This window comes from Polyodon spathula, chromosome 11 (assembly GCF_017654505.1).
Source record: "Polyodon spathula isolate WHYD16114869_AA chromosome 11, ASM1765450v1, whole genome shotgun sequence".
In the NCBI taxonomy this organism is placed as follows: Eukaryota; Metazoa; Chordata; class Actinopteri; order Acipenseriformes; family Polyodontidae; genus Polyodon; species Polyodon spathula.
Genome location: NC_054544.1, coordinates 1,904,260 through 1,922,562, shown reverse-complemented (window position 1 = coordinate 1,922,562; position 18,303 = coordinate 1,904,260). Strand labels below are relative to the sequence as shown.

General features: G+C 44.8%; 1 protein-coding gene across 3 annotated transcripts in view; it reads left to right on the top strand.

Moving 5' to 3' along the window:
- LOC121323526 (unconventional myosin-Ib-like) overlaps positions 1-18,087 on the top strand; it is a 63,621-nt gene extending 45,534 nt beyond the window's left edge. The window contains exons 14-33 of one of the 3 annotated variants that reach the window (XM_041264635.1): positions 3,745-3,849; positions 5,376-5,438; positions 5,688-5,888; positions 6,238-6,464; positions 6,863-7,063; positions 7,843-7,936; positions 8,459-8,608; positions 9,467-9,535; positions 9,759-9,845; positions 10,372-10,458; positions 11,238-11,298; positions 11,469-11,493; positions 12,229-12,337; positions 13,613-13,687; positions 13,921-14,055; positions 14,369-14,475; positions 15,005-15,137; positions 15,603-15,758; positions 16,245-16,372; positions 16,702-18,087. In XM_041264635.1, coding sequence (XP_041120569.1) covers positions 3,745-3,849; positions 5,376-5,438; positions 5,688-5,888; positions 6,238-6,464; positions 6,863-7,063; positions 7,843-7,936; positions 8,459-8,608; positions 9,467-9,535; positions 9,759-9,845; positions 10,372-10,458; positions 11,238-11,298; positions 11,469-11,493; positions 12,229-12,337; positions 13,613-13,687; positions 13,921-14,055; positions 14,369-14,475; positions 15,005-15,137; positions 15,603-15,758; positions 16,245-16,372; positions 16,702-16,831 — 2,343 coding nt within the window. In that variant the 3' untranslated portion in view covers positions 16,832-18,087. The remainder of the gene's footprint in view (positions 1-3,744; positions 3,850-5,375; positions 5,439-5,687; positions 5,889-6,237; positions 6,465-6,862; positions 7,064-7,842; positions 7,937-8,458; positions 8,609-9,466; positions 9,536-9,758; positions 9,846-10,371; positions 10,459-11,237; positions 11,299-11,468; positions 11,494-12,228; positions 12,338-13,612; positions 13,688-13,920; positions 14,056-14,368; positions 14,476-15,004; positions 15,138-15,602; positions 15,759-16,244; positions 16,373-16,701) is intronic. The other 2 variants (XM_041264633.1, XM_041264634.1) reach the window with 2 other exon arrangements.
- Positions 18,088-18,303: the final 216 nt, after the last annotated feature.

The window sequence follows — 18,303 nt, the reverse complement described above, 5'->3', positions numbered from 1 at the left end:
CTGTGCAAAGCTGGTACATACTTACCCCAAAAGACTTAAAGCTGTTATTGCAGCGATAGGTGGCTCTACCAGATATTAATGTGTGGGGGTTGAATACTTATGCAAGCAAGATATTTCAGTTTTATTTTTCTTAAATATTTCCCCAACATTGACAACAATGTCATCTTACAATAATTGATTTTCAGTTTAAGTGTTTTCAAAAAAATATATTGAACAGAACAAAATTTCAATGTACCATTTGTAATTCAGTAATATGAGAGAATTGGTCAGGGGTCTGAATACTTTTGCAAGGCACTGTGTGTGTGTGTGTGTGTTTGTGTTTTGTGTTTGTGTATATATATATATATATATATATATATATATATATATATATATATATATATATATATATATATATATATATATATTATAATTATACACATACATATTAGTGTTTGGTGTCTTTTCTTTCCCTGTCTGCCTGTGTGCTCTTGTTTGTGATAGATTGTGTATGTCTATAGATGGATAGACTGCTTTTACTGTGAAGCACATTATTTTATCTGCAGTAGGGAAACAGAGATGACAGGCAGACAGACGGCCCACTCCTGTACTCCTCCTCAACATTTCAATCCCCTCCTGATCCAAAGCTTTGAGTCTGAAATTAGCCCTGGCTCAGTGTCTCATATTTTCTTGAATGGACCCAGGATCTAACAAAACAAAGGGACGAATGTCATCACTGTTTAACCAGTGTGCAGTCACACGGCCTCGCTGCAAACAAGCTGGGGAAACTGATTTCATGTATCACTTTGTTTTGCTGTTTAAAACCCTTTTGTATGGATTGTATCGCTATAGATATCCCTCCTTGGCATTGCTTTCCAGGGACCTTTTTAATCTTTTTTGTTTATCATGTAACTTTGAAATCTCCATATGAATGTTTCTTGGTTTCCTTTGCATGATGAAACAGAGCAGCACAGAAAGTCTCTCATTGCTGGGAGTGGTGTGGCTGGGAGCAGCAGAATGCACCTGTAGGGCGAGTCCTCTGATAACCACTGATGCAATCCAGGGGATTCCTCTGTGCTGTAAAATAAAATAAAATCCATCTCTGACTTATTCCAATCAAGCATCTTCCAGGAAACCGCTAACAAGCCAATAGCATTTTCTAAATTTCATTGTGTTTGCAGAAAAGGCATCTTGCTGATTCTATGAAAGTTGCTTCATTTCAGAGCATTTGTTTCTGCATTGCTGTCTTCAGCGCTCAGCAGTTTCCACTCCAGGTTTAGCCCTGTATAGTCTTGTGAGTGCTTGTATTGTGAACAGAAAAAACAAGCTTGAGAATGCCAGTCAGCAGCAGACTGATGGGTAGGAGTGTGACCTGGAAGCCTTAATAATTCTCACATTGTACTGCAGTCAGCAGTCCACCCTCGTACCAGCTCCAGACTTTTTCAATCTGGCATTTCACAGGATAAAGGGCTGTGCATTTAAAAGGAAAGGGGTTCTAATAGATTACAATGTAATGATGATTTCATTAATTTAGTTTTGCATCTTGCATATTAATGGTGCAGAGTGGCCTAGATATTGGAGCTGACGACTAGCAGATCAAATGTTATTGTACATTGTACTTAGATATGCCTTCACCTCTGTCAAAGAGTCTTCCCAAGGGCTAAAGGGCGATGAAACGCATTTCAATGTTGCTAATTTTAATTAAGAAAAAATATTTAGATCCCAAAAACAGCGTTCCTCAGCAGAATGGTGTGATTGCAGAAGTCAGGAGCACATGTAAAACCCTTTTATTATTATTATTATTATTATTATTATTATTATTATTATTATTATTATTATAGAGGTGGTATGTTGGGTTGTGTTATATGGGATGGTTCGTCCCATGTGGAATACTGTTATAGAAGAGGTGATATGTTGGGGTGTGTTATGTGGGTTGGTTCACAATCCAAATCCTTTCATTAACAGTTGATTTCGCACTGTACAGTAGTGGTTGCAATGTGGTGCCTGTGTGCAGGTGGTACAGTAATTGATATGAGATTTGCAGAGTGCAATCCTTAACATCTTTTTATAACAGCCCCTTGCAGGGCAGCTTAATCAGCAATGCATCACAGAGGACAAGTTCAAGTAACTGCTGTCTCACCCCTTCTAAGGTGAGCTGCACCCTCTTCAAAGATCTTTTTGTAAACAGGTTGAAACATTTGATGGTTCCCTTCCTGCCCCACTCTGTGTGTTTAGTCTCCTGGGCAGTCAGTCTGAGATCTTTCACAATCGCAACACAAAAACAAGCCCTGTGTGCAAATTAACCAGTTTACATGCAGGCACATGGATTGGGCATCTATCTTCCTGATCTATGGGCCTGTGCCAGTAAAGAGTTACAGTTTGCTTGAAATTGCTTTCCTATGAACTGCGTGTGATCTGTGCTCATATCAGCCTATACTGGCGAATCACCAGGTCCTACAGTTTCAAAAAGAAAATATTAACAGGGCACCCTGCTCTTACAGTGAATGAGAACCTTTCTCCCACAGAGATACCTGCATCCAGATATGTAGGGCAGCGTAGGCCATGGGGAGGAAGGTACATATGAGCGTAATATACAGTGAACCAACAGCACAAGCTGCATTTCTGTTTGTGGCATGGTGGATTTAGAGAGCTTGCATCACCTGTAGTAAATGAACATGAATGTGGGTGCAGCTGCTTGTATACATGTGCATTTAGCAGTGTGCATGTGCTGCATGTTGCAATTCTAGTCCTAATTCTTTGACCTCATCTATCTGTGTAAGAAACCTAGCCAAAGGGGCAGTATTCTAGCTGCAAGCCTGGCTGGTCCCTCGCTGATGCCCTCCTGTGAGGATCCATCCAGTAATGAAGCCCTCCTGGCGTGGTGAGGTGCAGAGTGAGGGGAAGCCTGCTTTGCACAGTTGCCTGGATACTTCCTCTTGAAGAGCAGCTTTGCGCTTCCCTCGTGTGCAGAACCATTAGAAAGCAGACATTGCAGTGGCTTCTGTTTGTGTGTGAAGGTGCAGTGTGTCCCACGTAGGTGTCAAATGTTGCTTCCGGAGACCCAACCCCCACACTCCCACCCCTTTTATAAGAAACAAACATGTTCTATAGAGTAAATCCTACACAAATACATTGCATGTGTGTCACAGTATTCCCCCGAGGTACCAGGCACACACACTGTGAAAAAGAGCCAGGCTCTGCTGGTGCAGTAGAATTGTACAATTTACAGAGCAGCACTGTAGCCTTCAGACTTCAGACACTAGTACATCAGAATAGCATGCCTCCTGTTAATTCTAGCAGAAGGGCAGGGGCGGCTGTAGAGTAATTCCTGGGTGTTGAATGCAGACTCTGATACAGTAGAATGAAGTGGCTGAAGTGGCTATATCACTGTTCAGTGGTTTGGTTTTTAATTCTTTGGGGGAGTGGGGGGGGGGGGGGGGGGGGGGGTATGAATTATTTATTGAATCTAAAATGACTATTCTTTGTAATTACTTTTCATCTCCATTCTCAGAGCAGGTGTTTGGAATGGCCATGGTTGTGATTTGCTTGACAGTAATTGAATGGTCTGGTTCACTGCAGTGGTTCTGTTGTGAGACTCTTTTGAATGGCACTGTCCTGTATGTATCTGAAGACCAGGCAGAGGTCCATTAGCTAGCTGAAAAGGCTCTCTATGGGGGATAGGGTTTATAGACAAGGGAAAACCTTTGCTCTGAGTGTAGGACCAGTCCTGGACAAGAGCCACTAACGCCGAATATTCTTCTACAGGAAAACAGTTTCGAGCAGTTCATCATTAACTACTGCAACGAGAAACTCCAGCAGATCTTCATAGAACTTACGCTGAAGGAGGAACAGGAGGAATACATCCGAGAGGTAACTTCCATCTGTGCCTCTTTTCTTCTGGAGTGTTCCCTACACATCCCCTTAAGCAGCAATGAAATAACACCTTGACCTCCCCCTGCTAGTGCAAGGCCATATAACCAAAGGGTTGTAAAGCAAAACATTCCTGCTTGGCGTTCTGTTTTACCACCATAAATAGAATCCAACGTAATGACCAAGAACAGCCTGACGACAATAAAAAGATAATACAATGGGTTATATAAAAGTGTTATGTAACTTTTTCGTTCTATAAAATATCAAATGAGAAGTGTTTAATCCAATAATCCAAGGGCACCTTACTTGGGTAAGTACTACGCATCTAGTTTGATTGCATTGTGCCATTAGCACAGTGCCCGCTCTGCAAGCTTAGCCCACACAGTTATCATAATGGCTTGCTAAGCGATTTGGTTTCAGAACTTAACAATGTAGTGCATTCATTTTGCTGAAAAATACTCAAAGCCTTTCTCTCACGTAAATCACACCCCTGGAATGCAAACCTATTCCCCAGATCTGTTTCTGTGAGCTTGATTATCTGGTGTGTATAAGTAACAAGCTTGAACTAATTGATTCTGTCTCAATGTTATGGGTGTAAGGGTACATCTTGTCATGGGCAGTGTTGTGTGATACACTGCCGTTACGGGTTTTGTCCTGACCCCTGTTGATGAGATGAAGTTAAATGCTGACAAGCCCGGCTCTCTTGCATTGTGGTTAAGAGGCTTGTTTGCGGTGCAAGGAGTCGCTGGTTCATGCCTAGCCTCCGCCCTGTTACAGTACTAATGCCAGTACTTGGTGGATTTCATGCCTATTGACTTCTCTAAGCCATGTGAACAAAGGGCAGTCCTTAGCACATGGGCTGCTCCTAGTACCGAAGGTCTGCTGATGCCCCTGATCCTTCATGCAGGCTCATCCCTGAGCTGTGAAGGGTTAACACACATTCACTTCCAGCATGCTGTGAAGGGGAATGGTTTTGTTTTCATTCATCTTGGCGAGCTGCCAGCAGAGTGCATGGGAAATTGACATGAATCTGAGAGAAGGAATGAGGAGGAAGCAAGCTTGCCTCCGTGTTTGCAGTGCGGGCCCATGCTTTGTGAATCGGGTATACTGTGCGCTGTATGAAGAGCGCAGGCTGATTTCAGATCTAGGCTTTTGAAGTATGACTTTGCATTACATTCCAGGTTTCACACCTTGTTTTGCACATTTCTATCTGTGGTTTAATACCCTATTGATTACAGGGATGGAAATAACTGCTATTGCCTACCACTTTTGCCAGTTCTTTTTTTTTTTTTTTTTTTTTTTTTTTTTTTGTATGAGCTTGATTAGCCACAGTGTACAGGTAAAAAGCTCAGGTTTGTCCTCTTAATCTCAGAGTGAAACCAGGAATGGGTGAACTGCTGTGCACTGCTGGTCTCATCCCTACTTTATTCTGCACATAATCGAGTTGTATTTCCATCCATGTGTGTTCAAGATCAGAGTGGTGCACATTGGGGCTTGAGTTTCAAACTGTATGTTCTGTGTTACAGGATATTGAATGGACGCACATTGAGTATTTCAACAATTCTGTCATCTGTGACCTGATTGAAAATGTAAGTTGTTATTATTGTTGGTGTTTGTCATTAAAACAGTTTACTAACACATGAACACAAGCTGCTTGAACAGTGTATCATGTACCTGAGCAATAAAGTTTAATCCAGCGATATATCTATTTTCCTTTTTTTAAATATGAATATTTGCATGAGCTGAAAAAAGCGTGGTTTGGCTGAACTCTTGTATTTCTTGGTAAGTCTTGGAGATGTGATGCCCTTTCCTCACCTCACTCCTCCGTCTCTCCCCAGAACACCAACGGGATCATGGCCATGCTGGACGAGGAGTGTCTGCGCCCTGGGACCGTCACGGACTCCACCTTCCTGGAGAAGCTCAATCAGATCTGCGCGGACCACCAGCACTTCGAGAGCCGCATGAGCAAGAGCTCAAAGTTCCTCAACGACCACAGCCTGCCCCACAACTGCTTCCGCATCCAGCACTACGCCGGCAAGGTACAGGACAGCAGTCCTGCTGAAACACCCACACGGGGGCTTTCCACTACCTCGCTGGCATGCTTCAGGCAACCTGCTAGAGGAATCAGTTCTCAAATCCTCCGTGCATTCTGCATGCAAACCACTTTCCGGTGGAATCAAGAAACAAAAACAAAGGAGAAAAGGAACTGTATATACAGCAAGTCCACACCATGATTTCTTTTTATTGTATGTAGTAATATTAACAAGTAGAGACCCAGGCTGGTTAAGTTTAAAGCAGTATTTAGATCTGCAAGTGTTTTTATTATTAAAATAGTCCAAGGAAAGTTAGATTGTAAAGCAGAGAGCTATGTGTTCCCCTGGTCCGCAGGTGCTGTACCATGTGGACGGCTTCGTGGATAAGAATAACGACCTGCTTTACCGGGACCTGTCCCAGGCCATGTGGAAAGCCAATCACAGCCTCATTAAGAGCCTCTTCCCGGACGGAAACCCCGCCAAGATCAACCTCAAGAGGCCCCCCACCGCCGGCTCCCAGTTCAAGGCCTCGGTGGCAACGCTGATGAAGAACCTGCAGACCAAAAACCCAAACTACATCAGGTGGGCAAAGTCAATGCGCTGGAATCTAATCATCCAGGTTCTAAAGTACATGGATTTGATTCCAGTTCTTAGTGCATTTTTATATATTTTTTTATTTTTTTACTTTTTTTTTCTGAGCTACATGTCCAATAAATCAATTTTATTTTTTAATATGCTTTCTGGATAACAGTCCACTACTCCTGGTGAGGTGTCCTTTTTGCAGAATTGACAGCTAGCAGATAATCAGTTTATAAAAATGCTATCCTTGCAGGTTTGCCCTGGGCTCTTTGTATCTGTCTGTTCATGAGCTGCATCTCTTGATGTACGCTTATGTCAAGTGAACACTTCAGTTCCCAGCACTCTGTCAGTCTAGCTGCCTTGGCATCCGCCCCCATGTGATAACTTTATATCCGTTCCAGGTGCATCAAGCCCAACGACCAGAAGGCATCCCACATCTTCACAGATTCGCTGGTGTGCCACCAGGTGCGTTACCTGGGCCTGATGGAGAACGTGAGGGTGAGGAGGGCGGGCTATGCTTTCCGCCAGCCCTATGATGCCTGCCTGGAGCGCTACAAGATGCTGTGCAAACAGACCTGGCCACACTGGAGGGGGCAAGCCAGGTGAGGGGTCAGTGAAGCCTGCCTGTACAGCCACTCCAGGGAGCTGCGAATGGGGGAGTGGCTGCATGGGCTTCATTCATAACCACAGTATGACAATTCTACTTCTCTTTGTACAGTACATGTAGGGGTTACTTTCATTGGATGTGGGATGAATTGGGTTTTAATGCTGTACTTCCATACAGAGTAGGGGCAAAATCAGGTCGTCTTCTATCATGCTGTTAGCAAATAAAACGGCAGGTATTATACTATACATTTCTATTTGCCAAGTAAGTCCACTCATTGAAAATGCACCCTCTGTGGGGTTTTTCTGCATTTGGAGTCGCTCTGCTGCCACTAGGGCAGGTAATAACTTGTCTCATCGCAAAGGAAGGTTACTGATACCGTTCTACAGTTATGCAAACAGACTTGCTAGATTACACAACTGAGAGATAGCAGTCTTACTTCCAGGGAGCTGCATACCCACTGGAGAATCCTAACGGCTCCTGCTAACTCATTCTCCTCCAGGGCAGAGCTGTGCTTTATATGGGAGGGCGGGCTGCCCCCTCAGTCCACCTCTCTGCCAGAGCATGCAGGCTGCTTCTTGTCTATCAAACAGCCTCATCTTTTATATGCGCAACATCCTGCAAGCATGCTTAAGCTGAATAGCATAGAGCTTCATTTAAACTAATGTTCCTAGCGTCTAGAATGCTATTGTTATTATAGTGTACCTCGGCAGTATGAAGCATAGGGCCCTGGAAGAGAAGCAATCCTGTTTCATGCAGCTCTCTTGTGCTCTGCAGGGATGGTGTGGAGGTGCTACTTAAAGACCTTCAGATCCCAGAAGACGAGTACTCCTATGGCAGATCAAAGATCTTTATAAGAAATCCCAGAACGGTATGGAGTCACATTTGTATGTCTGTCTGCACTTTGTTAAAGTTAAAGCACCAGGATCAGCATGGTTACAATACAGTGCAGCTGAGAATGTGGCAAACATGTCGGTGGTATTCTCTGCCCTTCATGAAGATTGCAGCTCGCACACTGACTTCCTGCCTTCAAGGCTTACTCTTCCCCTGGGGCAGCTCAGAAGCAGTACAGCCAGGAAGCTGGAGGGTGGACAACACAGTTTATTACACACCTACATCACTGTAGAGCTCATCATGGGGTCAGTGAGGTGGGAGGGAAGAGATGGGCCACAATTAAAGGGGTGGGGTGGGTAAAGAGATAGATAAGTAATAAGGAAAGTCCATACTACAAGTGCCTCCCATTATCAGAGGCTGGATTGCTCTTGCATTTTTATTTAGAAGTTGAATGGAAGTGTAAATGGGGTTGAAATGAGTTCAGTAATAATAAACATGACTGCAGATCCAGCAGTGCTGGATGTCATGCCCCCTGACCTCTGACCCTGCCGCCCCACAGCTCTTTTCCCTGGAGGAACAGAGGAAGCGGCGCCTGCACGGGCTCGCCACTCTCATCCAGAAGATCTACCGCGGCTGGAAGACCCGCACCCACTTCCTGCTGATGAAGAGCAGCCAGGTCACTGTCGCTGCCTGGTACCGCAGATATGCTGTAAGGAGCCTCCTGGTATTGTTTTAAGTCTGATGAAGCCTATGGTCAACCCCAGTAGATCTAAATGCATCAAACCATGTGAAGCATATACCTCCACGGTCTTAAGAAAACTGAATCCTTTGTCCCGTTCTGTATTGAGGGTTATAGCCAAACTAGGTTATTCTCTTCATCATTGTGATTTATATAGATTGGCTGCTCTGACTTCTTTATCTTTGCGATGATTGAAACGCTGCTGCATAACTGTTGATAAAGCAATCCTTGGCAAAAACCCAGATTATTTAAAATTCCTAATTACTTCTAGTAGTTCTTCTAATCTTAGATCTCAGACTATTCAAATTCCATACAGAAATTTAGAACAAAGGCATTTGGTTTTCTTGCTCTACAGTCTTGGAATAAACTTCAGGAAGAACTGAAACTGTGTCCTGACTCCTTTTTAAAGGTGTTAAAACAAAAAGAATCTATGTAGCTCAGACATTTTTGTTTGGCAAGCGCTCCTAAATTGTTTGTAGTTTTGATTAACTTGTTTCTATCGGTCGTCCTCGTTTTTAATCTTTTTTTTTGTGTGTTCTTAAATGCCACCTTCTTGACCAGATCTCCCATGAAAAAAGAGATTTTAATCTCCAATGGGACTTTCCTGGTTAAATGATAAAAAGTATTCTTGGTGTCATCCAGCTGCGGGTCTGCAGTAATCCCAGCTCGTAACCCTCCTGCTAGGCCTGGCAGCTTTGCTATGTCTGTCATGTTGATCTGGAAGCTTGGGCTCGTGTTAAATCCCATGAAATACTAAATGTGGCACAAATTTTTTTTTTCTGGGTCTGTTTGTAAATTATGGTTAAGTCTTTTTTTCCAATTTAACAGCAACAAACGAAGTACAAGAAAACAAAGAGCTCTGCGATCATGGTCCAGTCTTTCATTCGAGGCTGGAAGGTAAGTGGCCTTCAGGTTACTCAAAGGTTTCTCTCTGCATTACCATTCTGCCTGTCTTTGCAGCTACTGCATAACCCACCATAGCTATACATGACTCAACAGGGACACCTTCTGGGCTTCTGGATATAAACAAATCTATTTCGTGGCAGTGATATACTGCCACCTCATTATTCTGTCACCCTGGTGACCCTAACCTTGGCGCTTTTCATTTCCTTCCCTCCAGGCTCGCAAGATCCTTCGGGACCTGAAGTACCAGAAGCGGTGCAAGGAGGCTGTGACGACTATCGGAGCGTACTGGCACGGAACTCAGGTAAGAGGGCTTTATTTCCAACAGCGTGTCAAGTGTTACTAGCACGTGTTTCGCAGCACACAGCTCTGCTTCATTAAATACTGTTCTTTTAACTATGGAAATTGGGCTCTTTTATAAGAGCTAAATACTCTGAGGTCTGTTCCAGTTTAAAGGTGGCAGTACTAAAATACCTACAACAATAGCCCACCCCCCTCTCTCTCTCTCTCTCTCTCTCTCTCTCTCTCTCTCTCTCTCTCCACTTGCTCACATGTGTGGCTGTGAGAAGAGTGTTCTTATCTTTAATCTCCCCTGGCTCCATGGTCCCACCATGCTCTAAGAGCCTCCGTCACTCCTCCCCTCACTCTGCTTCCTCTCCCCTCTGCCGCCCCTCTCTCTCTCGCCTCTCTGGTAACTTCTTCACAGTTAACGAGTCACTTGCTCACATGTGTGGCTGTGAGAAGAGTGTTCTTACTGCTTCTCTCTCTCTGTCTCCGCCCCCACATGCTCTAACCCCACCCACTGCTCTGTAACCACGCCCCCCCCGCAGGCACGGAGGGAACTGAGGCGTCTGAAGGAGGAAGCCAGGAATAGACGCGCAGTCACTGTTATTTGGGCTTCCTGGCAGGGGACGAAGGTATTTAGGAACCTGCCATCCTCCATCCATCCTGCATCCCCATCTACCCCAACAACCCCCAGCACACAGTAACCCTGTCCCATCCCATACTCACTCCTGCATCCCCAACAACCCCCAGCACACAGTAACCCTGTCCCATCCCATACTCACTCCTGCATCCCCAACAACCCCCAGCACACAGTAACACTGTCCCATCCAATACTCACTCCTGCATCCCCAACAACCCCCAGCACACAGTAACCCTGTCCCATCCAATACTCACTCCTGCATCCCCAACAACCCCCAGCACACAGTAACCCTGTCCCATCCCATACTCACTCCTGCATCCCCAACAACCCCCAGCACACAGTAACCCTCTCCCATCCCATACTCACTCCTGCATCCCCAACAACCCCCAGCACACAGTAACCCTGTCCCATCCCATACTCACTCCTGTATCCCCAACAACCCCCAGCACACAGTAACCCTCTCCCATCCCATACTCACTCCTGCATTCCCAACAACCCCCAGCACACAGTAACCCTCTCCCATCCCATACTCACTCCTGCATCCCCATCCCATACTCACAGCTCTGTGCTTGGTTACATTCTTACACCAAAGATTTGTTTGTTGTTGTTGACTAGGACTCAGGATAATGGTCGAAGGTCATTGAGGTCTCTCTCTCCTATCTATAACTCTCTCTATGTGCTCTTGCCAATGTTTTCTCACTGCTTCTCTCTCCTTCTCTGCCCCCACACACTCTAACCCCACCCACTGCTCTAACCACGCCCATCCCGCAGGCACACACGGAACTGGGGCGTCTGAAGGAGGAAGCCAGGAATAAAACTCTTGTCTATATAAGTGACATTAGAGTAATTTTAAAAAACTCAATTTACAGTCATAAAGTCATTACATTACAGCTGGTGTATTGTCTTATGACTGTCTTGTCTTTTACTGTGTCATTAAAACAAACAATTCAGTTGCAATGTGGATGTCACAGAAAAGGATACCAGCCTCTGCTGGCAGTCTAGCATGGGGGTGGTACGGGGGAGAGAGAAGCAGCTGCAATAATACATAGAATGCATCATCACCAGACAATGACTTCTGAATCGAATACAAGGAATGGAAGAATATATTCACTGGAGAAACGGCTCACCTCCATAGGCAAATACAATATGATGCTCCTTTTTATCTAGCTACAAGTGGTTTGTGCCAAAAAAAAAATTGAGCAGAGTCGTCTATAGGATTATATAATAAACCAAAGTTAATACTTGTAATTATACAAAGTGGAGCCGATTTCTGAGCTGGGATTAATGTCACAAGGTTTCTTTCCTAACCAGTATTTTCATATTTAAGTTTGTGAAAATCCATGATCCTAACAGCTGATGCAAAAATATCTGAAAGAAATCCACTTCATAAAACATACCTGTAGGCCTGCTAGAAATAGCAAATACTTCTGGGAGTTGTAGTCCAGTTTGGTGAGAGATTCCCTGTGAGCAGACCTACTAGAATCTAGATATTGACGAGGTTGTGTATTTTCAGACTTATTTAATAATAATTCTAATTATTTACCAGTTTTCCCTCCCAGTTCAGATCCAGGAGTTCTTTTTGGAGCATAGTGTTACATTTTCTTGATGCAGCCAACTTCCAGGGCCCTGCTAGTGGATGATGGACTCCCCTGCTCCACCTTTCAGGTTTAATGGAGCGCTTGGAGTTTCTTTGCTGGTGAAGGAGACTGCCCCCCTCCCCCTTCTCTATTCTGTTTTTCAATCTCTCCCTCTCTCTCTTCCCCGGTTCTTTGCCTTCTTTCCAGGCCCGCAGGGAGCTGAAACGCCTAAAGGAAGAAGCCAGGTGTAAACACGCAGTCGCTGTCATTTGGGCGTATTGGCTTGGACTGAAGGTACCTTTATCTAACCCGCCCCCGCGCTCCCCAGACACGCTGTTGGGGCCGGGGTAGGGGCAGATCTAGGGTCCAGGCAGGCAGGCAGGGGATATAAGAGATTTGCTGTGTGCTGTGGAGGAATCAAACGATAAATACACTTGAAACTTGTATGTATGTAACTTACCGGGGCTGTTAAATACACCGATTTTTATGTTAAAAAATAAAAAGATCTGATACCGTGCTGAATGTCAGATTTTATTTAATCCATCAAAATAGGTTCGACTTTGAAATGTATGGATTTTTGAGAGGGGAAAAAAGTTAAATTGCAATATGAAAAAAAGAATCATCCTGTCCATAATCAGGGATGATCTGTAGTGCAATATGTATTTCCTGCACAACATTGAATCTCAATAACATACTGGCCTGCCTGTCTGAGACGTGCTGTATCTGGGACCCATTACACTCTGCTGGAAGAGTCTGTCTCACCTACTAACCCTGTAATTCCACATCTAGCCATGGGAGAAGCGGTCACTGTGAAACACCGCCTGTGTGCCAGCGCTGTGTGTCAGGCTTGGGTTGTGTCCTCGTATTAATCACTCCTCCTTTTTTTTTTAATCTAACGGTGATGTGAATCTAAAACTGAATGGCTCAGGTTGTTAATGATCTTGGCTATTGCAGAAATGAATTACATTTACTGGGTTTGAGGCACTAAAGGGTGTCCCTAGAAGAGTGAACCAGTTAAACAAGAGGAGGTAGAGCAGTCGAAGGGCAGGAATTGGGTTGTTTTGAGCAGGAGGGAGATGGGTGGGTTTGGCCGAGTGGGGAGCAGGTATGCCTGTAGCATGCATAGCTGAGTTAGAGCTGAGCACTGTAGGCTGGATGGATGTTGCCGCAATCAGCCAGGTGGGTATTGTAGGAATAGGTTGTTATTACATGGCTGTAGTGAATGGCAGTGCAGATATTGACCATGTTACTAATTAACATTGCCAGGTAAGTGGGAGGACATAGTTCAAACAAGCTGCCCACAACCTCATTTGAATGTAGTAATTTATGCCATGTTTTTGAATGTTTGTTTGCTTCAGTCCTTTGTTTGTCAAGAATGAATTTGTCACTAACCACCTGTCTGATGCTTGAAGCCTCTCCCCAGTGCTCCATCCCGTCTTGTCCGTTATTGCAGTGCCACACTGTCTTGTACCGCCACCTGTGTCCACAGTCTGTGTTCTCAGCTTCCAAATCACTCTTAGTTATCCTGGTGGTCCAAGCTGACAAAATGTCCCATGTTTTACTTCCCAGGTGCGGCGGGAGTACAGGAAGTTCTTCCGGGCCCATGCTGGAAAGAGGATCTACGCATTTACTATCCAGAGAATCGTAAGTGACCCAGCTTACTGCTGCCCTGTCACTGAGAGCAGCATTGACATTGTACATGTGCAGGTGTGGGAAGATTGTACAGAATGAGCCGTGGTGCTGCCCTCTGGCTATGCCATGTATTATAAATATAAAATGTGGTGACCATGATATAGATGGAACTTGATCTGGTCTCAAGGACACGTTTCAATGAGTGAGCAGCTGTGTAAACTAGGGTGTGTGTTTATGTCTTCCAGATGCAGAAGTACTTCCTGGAGCTAAAGAATAAGATGCCTTCGATGTCCCCCTGCGACAAGACCTGGCCAGCTAGACCCTACCTCTTCCTGGACTCCACCCATAGGGAGCTGAGGAGAATCTTCCACCTCTGGACGGTACACTGGCTTTCAGATTCCAAACCCTCCCCCGCGCGGCCCCAGACCACACAGCTTTTACTATAGTAGCTTGCTCACGAGCTTGGAGCTTTAGAAACGTGACTTCTCAATTTACACTCCCCTTTTCAAATCATGAAAGTACATTGTAAGTTGAAACCCTATGATTCCTGCATGCTGGAAATCAGAAGTGGGGTCAGACAAGCCCAGTTCAGTATACCACAATTGTTAATTGGTTTATATATCATGACAGACAAAGCTTGCGTCAAATTGACAATGTTTTTTTTAATTTTATGAAATATGTTTATTTCCATAGTGCAAGAAATACAGGGGCCAGTTCACAGATCAGAAGAAGGCAATTTACGAGGAGAAGCTGGAGGCTAGCGAGATCTTTAAGGACAAGAAGGCCTTGTACCCCAGCAGGTAGGGAGTGTCTGGAGTCGCTGCTTGTCCCCCGGCAGGTAGGGAGTGTCTGGAGTCGCTGCTTGGACCCCAGCAGGTAGGGAGTGTCTGGAGTCGCTGCTTGTCCCCCGGCAGGTAGGGAGTGTCTAGAGTCGCTGCTTGTCCCCCGGCAGGTAGGGAGTGTCTGGAGTCGCTGCTTGGACCCCGGCAGGTAGGGAGTGTCTGGAGTCCCTGCTTGGACCCCGGCAGGTAGGGAGTGTCTGGAGTCGCTGCTTGGACCCCGGCAGGTAGGGAGTGTCTGGAGTCGCTGCTTGGACCCCGGCAGGTAGGGAGTGTCTGGAGTCGCTGCTTGGACCCCGGCAGGTAGGGAGTGTCTGGAGTCGCTGCTTGGACCCTGGCAGGTAGGGAGTGTCTGGAGTCGCTGCTTGGACCCCGGCAGGTAGGGAGTGTCTAGAGTCGCTGCTTGGACCCCGGAAGGTAGGGAGTGTCTTTTCCCCTGTTTGCTGTAGCCTAACAAGTGAGGTTTTCTTCATTCTCTGTGTCACTGAAGCGTCAGTCAGCCGTTCCAAGGGGACTACCTGGAAATCAACAAGAACCCCAGATACCAGAAACTCAACAGCCTGGTGGAGGAGAAGATCATCTTCGCAGACATTGTGAACAAAATCAACAGGGCCAATGGCAAGGCAAGTGTTTTCATATGGGCGCACTGAGGAATGGGACCTGTCTGTCTGTGGCATGCTGGTGGCATTCAGTGTGCTGCAGCAGGGCTCTGAAGAGAACCAAAAACCAGGCACTCCACAAGACATCACCTACTAGGGACATGCTGGCACGAGTAAAATAATTGTCTGTTTACGACCCAAGTACGACATTAATGAATGGATTTATTTAATACCTGCTGATTTTTAAATACTTAAAGGAAATTGCGAGTATTCGCACATCACTACCTGCGAACCTACCCTACTAGGGTCCACTATACTGTACTGGTGCACACCAGATTGCACTGTCCTGCCACGATGCAGCTTGCTGAACCTTTGATTCGATTGTATGTGTGTAGTCTGTACATGGCATCTTTTGTACATGTATATCTGTATAACAGGTGTGACCTGCCTTTTCTTATTCTATAATGTACTGTTATCTCTCTCCTTCAGGGAGCTCAACGAATCTTCCTGCTGACCAAGAGCAAATTCATGCTGGCCGACCAGAAGTCGGGTCAACAGATCAAGTCCAGTGTACCCCTGGCTGAGCTTACCAGTGTCTCCATGAGCACGCAGAGTGATGGTTTTTTTGCTCTGCGGGTCAAAGAGGTGAGACCAACCGACTCATGCATTAAGGGTGTGAGCAGCTTTCAGGGCATTCACTTATCCAGGCAGCTTAGCTGTAAGTGTGCTATTGCTGCGCACTGCTGTGCATGACTATGCAGTCCTGCACCTGCTTTGAAAATTTTTCCTGCATTTTGTGTCCCACAAATACAATGATGCTAACTTTCTTAATTTTTTCAATGAGGCTCACAAAACGGGGTTTAAAATTGGATTCCTTTTGTTATTGTTCTGGATGCTAGCTGGTAAGAGCTGCAGAATGCTGGCTGCGTTTATAGGAGGGAATGATGTTTGCAGTAGCCCGAGAGGTCGGCCTGGAAGAGAAAAGTGGCACATTAACTGTAGAGATCAATTGGAGGCTGGGGCATTGTATGTTAGAGCTTTACAGATGCAAGAGAAGCATTAAAAAACGGTTTGGTAATCCTGAACAAGGTAATCCTGCAATAAAACAAGTCGATTGTTTTGTTGCCACAGGGGACGACAGCCGCTGCCAAGGGGGATTTCTTACTGAACAGCGAGCGGATAATTGAGATCATCACCAAACTGCACCGGGCAGGACTCGACCTGACCAAGGAGAAGATTCAAATCGAGATCACGGATGAGTAAGATCACTCTTATTGTCGTATTCAGCAGTGGAAAAAACACTCCCATTGCATAGCAGTTTGATCCTTTCCTGGTTTTGCTATGAGTTTAATAAGGCACACCTGACCTTGTTACCTCTACACACTGTAGCTAAGCGCGTAGTAACACCTGTTCTGTAATAGCAGTCTTATTTCCATTCCTGGTATTATTTCATATTCTTTGGGTATATGCTGGCGACGCCCCAGTTCTTGTAGCGGCCCCAGCTGTGTACAGTGGAAATGTAGGGGTATGGAATGGATATGTCAAGCACTGTGCACCCAGCCTCTTACTGCTGGATCTCTTCCTGCAGGTTCCTGGTCCAGTTCAAGCAGGACAAAGTGTGCGTGAAGTTCATCCAGAACGGCCCCAAGAACGGCACCATGGCCTCCTGCAAACGGAAGAACAATCGGCTGCTGGAGGTGACCGTGCCATCGCCATAGCCTTCGGGGCGACGCCACTCGGGGGCTGTTTTTCCTAATTTACTGTGCAATTTGTTTTAGTTTTTTTAATTTCTTATTTTTATGTGGGCTGACGTTCGAAGAAGAAACACAATTACACCAAGGCTTGAAGATGAGGAATGACTATTTTAACAAAAAAATAAAAGAAAAAAAGTTGTTCTTGAATGACTGCTGTCCGGTTTCATTTTCCAGGTGTTTGCTCAGTTTGTTTCAAGCTTCCTTCAAATGTAAAAAAGAGGTGTGGAGGAGGGGACTGTTTTCTAAACCTCTGCTACTTTTGAAAGAGATGATGTACACAGAGTTAGGCTTAAAGCTCCTAATTCAGTATCCAGTCTACCTCTTCCTGGGGTGGAAGTAAGACTCCCAATGCATAACAATAATCTATTCCTGGTTTTAGTGTAAGCTTAAGACACACCTGAGCTTGTTCGCTATAAACTGGCTAATCGTGCTTGTACTAAAACCTGGAATGGGTGAAACTCTCGTGCAATGGGAGTCTTGTTTTCATCTCTGTCTTCACTGATCATGCTTGCTAAAATATTTGGCTCTGCATTCTGTAAAATATTACCTTGAATGTCAGGCTTTTGCCTGAGCAGGACTGGGAGATGCACGATCGCTTTGCGTGTGTGGGTGTGTGTATAGTCAGATTGTTATCTGCAGGTAACCTGATGAGGTTCAATGTAAGAGATGCCATGTGGACAAGAACCACCTTTTTCTCAGTGCAGTGAAAACTAAGGCACAGTTTAATGGGCCATTAGAAAGGACTGGTCGTCTGCCAGCCAAAGAGCGACGAGAACAAAAAAGATAAAGTAGTGATTAGTGGGTTCCACAATGAAAACTGGTCCTGAATGCCACGAATACTTTAGAGAAATGTGTGTGTTTGTGTGTGTGTATATGTATGTATGTATGTATGTAAGTATGTATGTATGTATGTATGTATGTATATACATACATACATAATGCACAAGGAAGCTGATAATAATCTGTGCCAAACATCCTGAGACGTAAAGCCATCTACCAAGTGTCTTATACTGCATCTGTATTGAAATACTCATATGATGTAATAACTCGAATTAAAAATAATAGTAGTAATTTTGCAACAATGAAAGAATGTGTAATACAATGTTAATATTTTTTTTTCTTTGGGTGTGGTATAATTAAGAATGTTAAGTGTGTATCTTTAGTTTATGAAGATGCATATTGAATAATAAAGGCTCTGCAGTGCCTGCTCGTGGAGTGATCGGGGGTCTCTTTGACTCTTTGAATCTGTGTTGAACCCGTCTCTGCAGCGTGAGTACCGACGCTCAACTGCAAAACCAAAGAACACCCAGAAACACACAGTGGAATCAATATGTAATGGGATCTGATTTAAGTGCGCTTCTGAGAGTAATGCACTACATAGTTGAGATTACTGGATGCACGAAGAGGGACTCGGCTTACACACATGCCTGATTTAC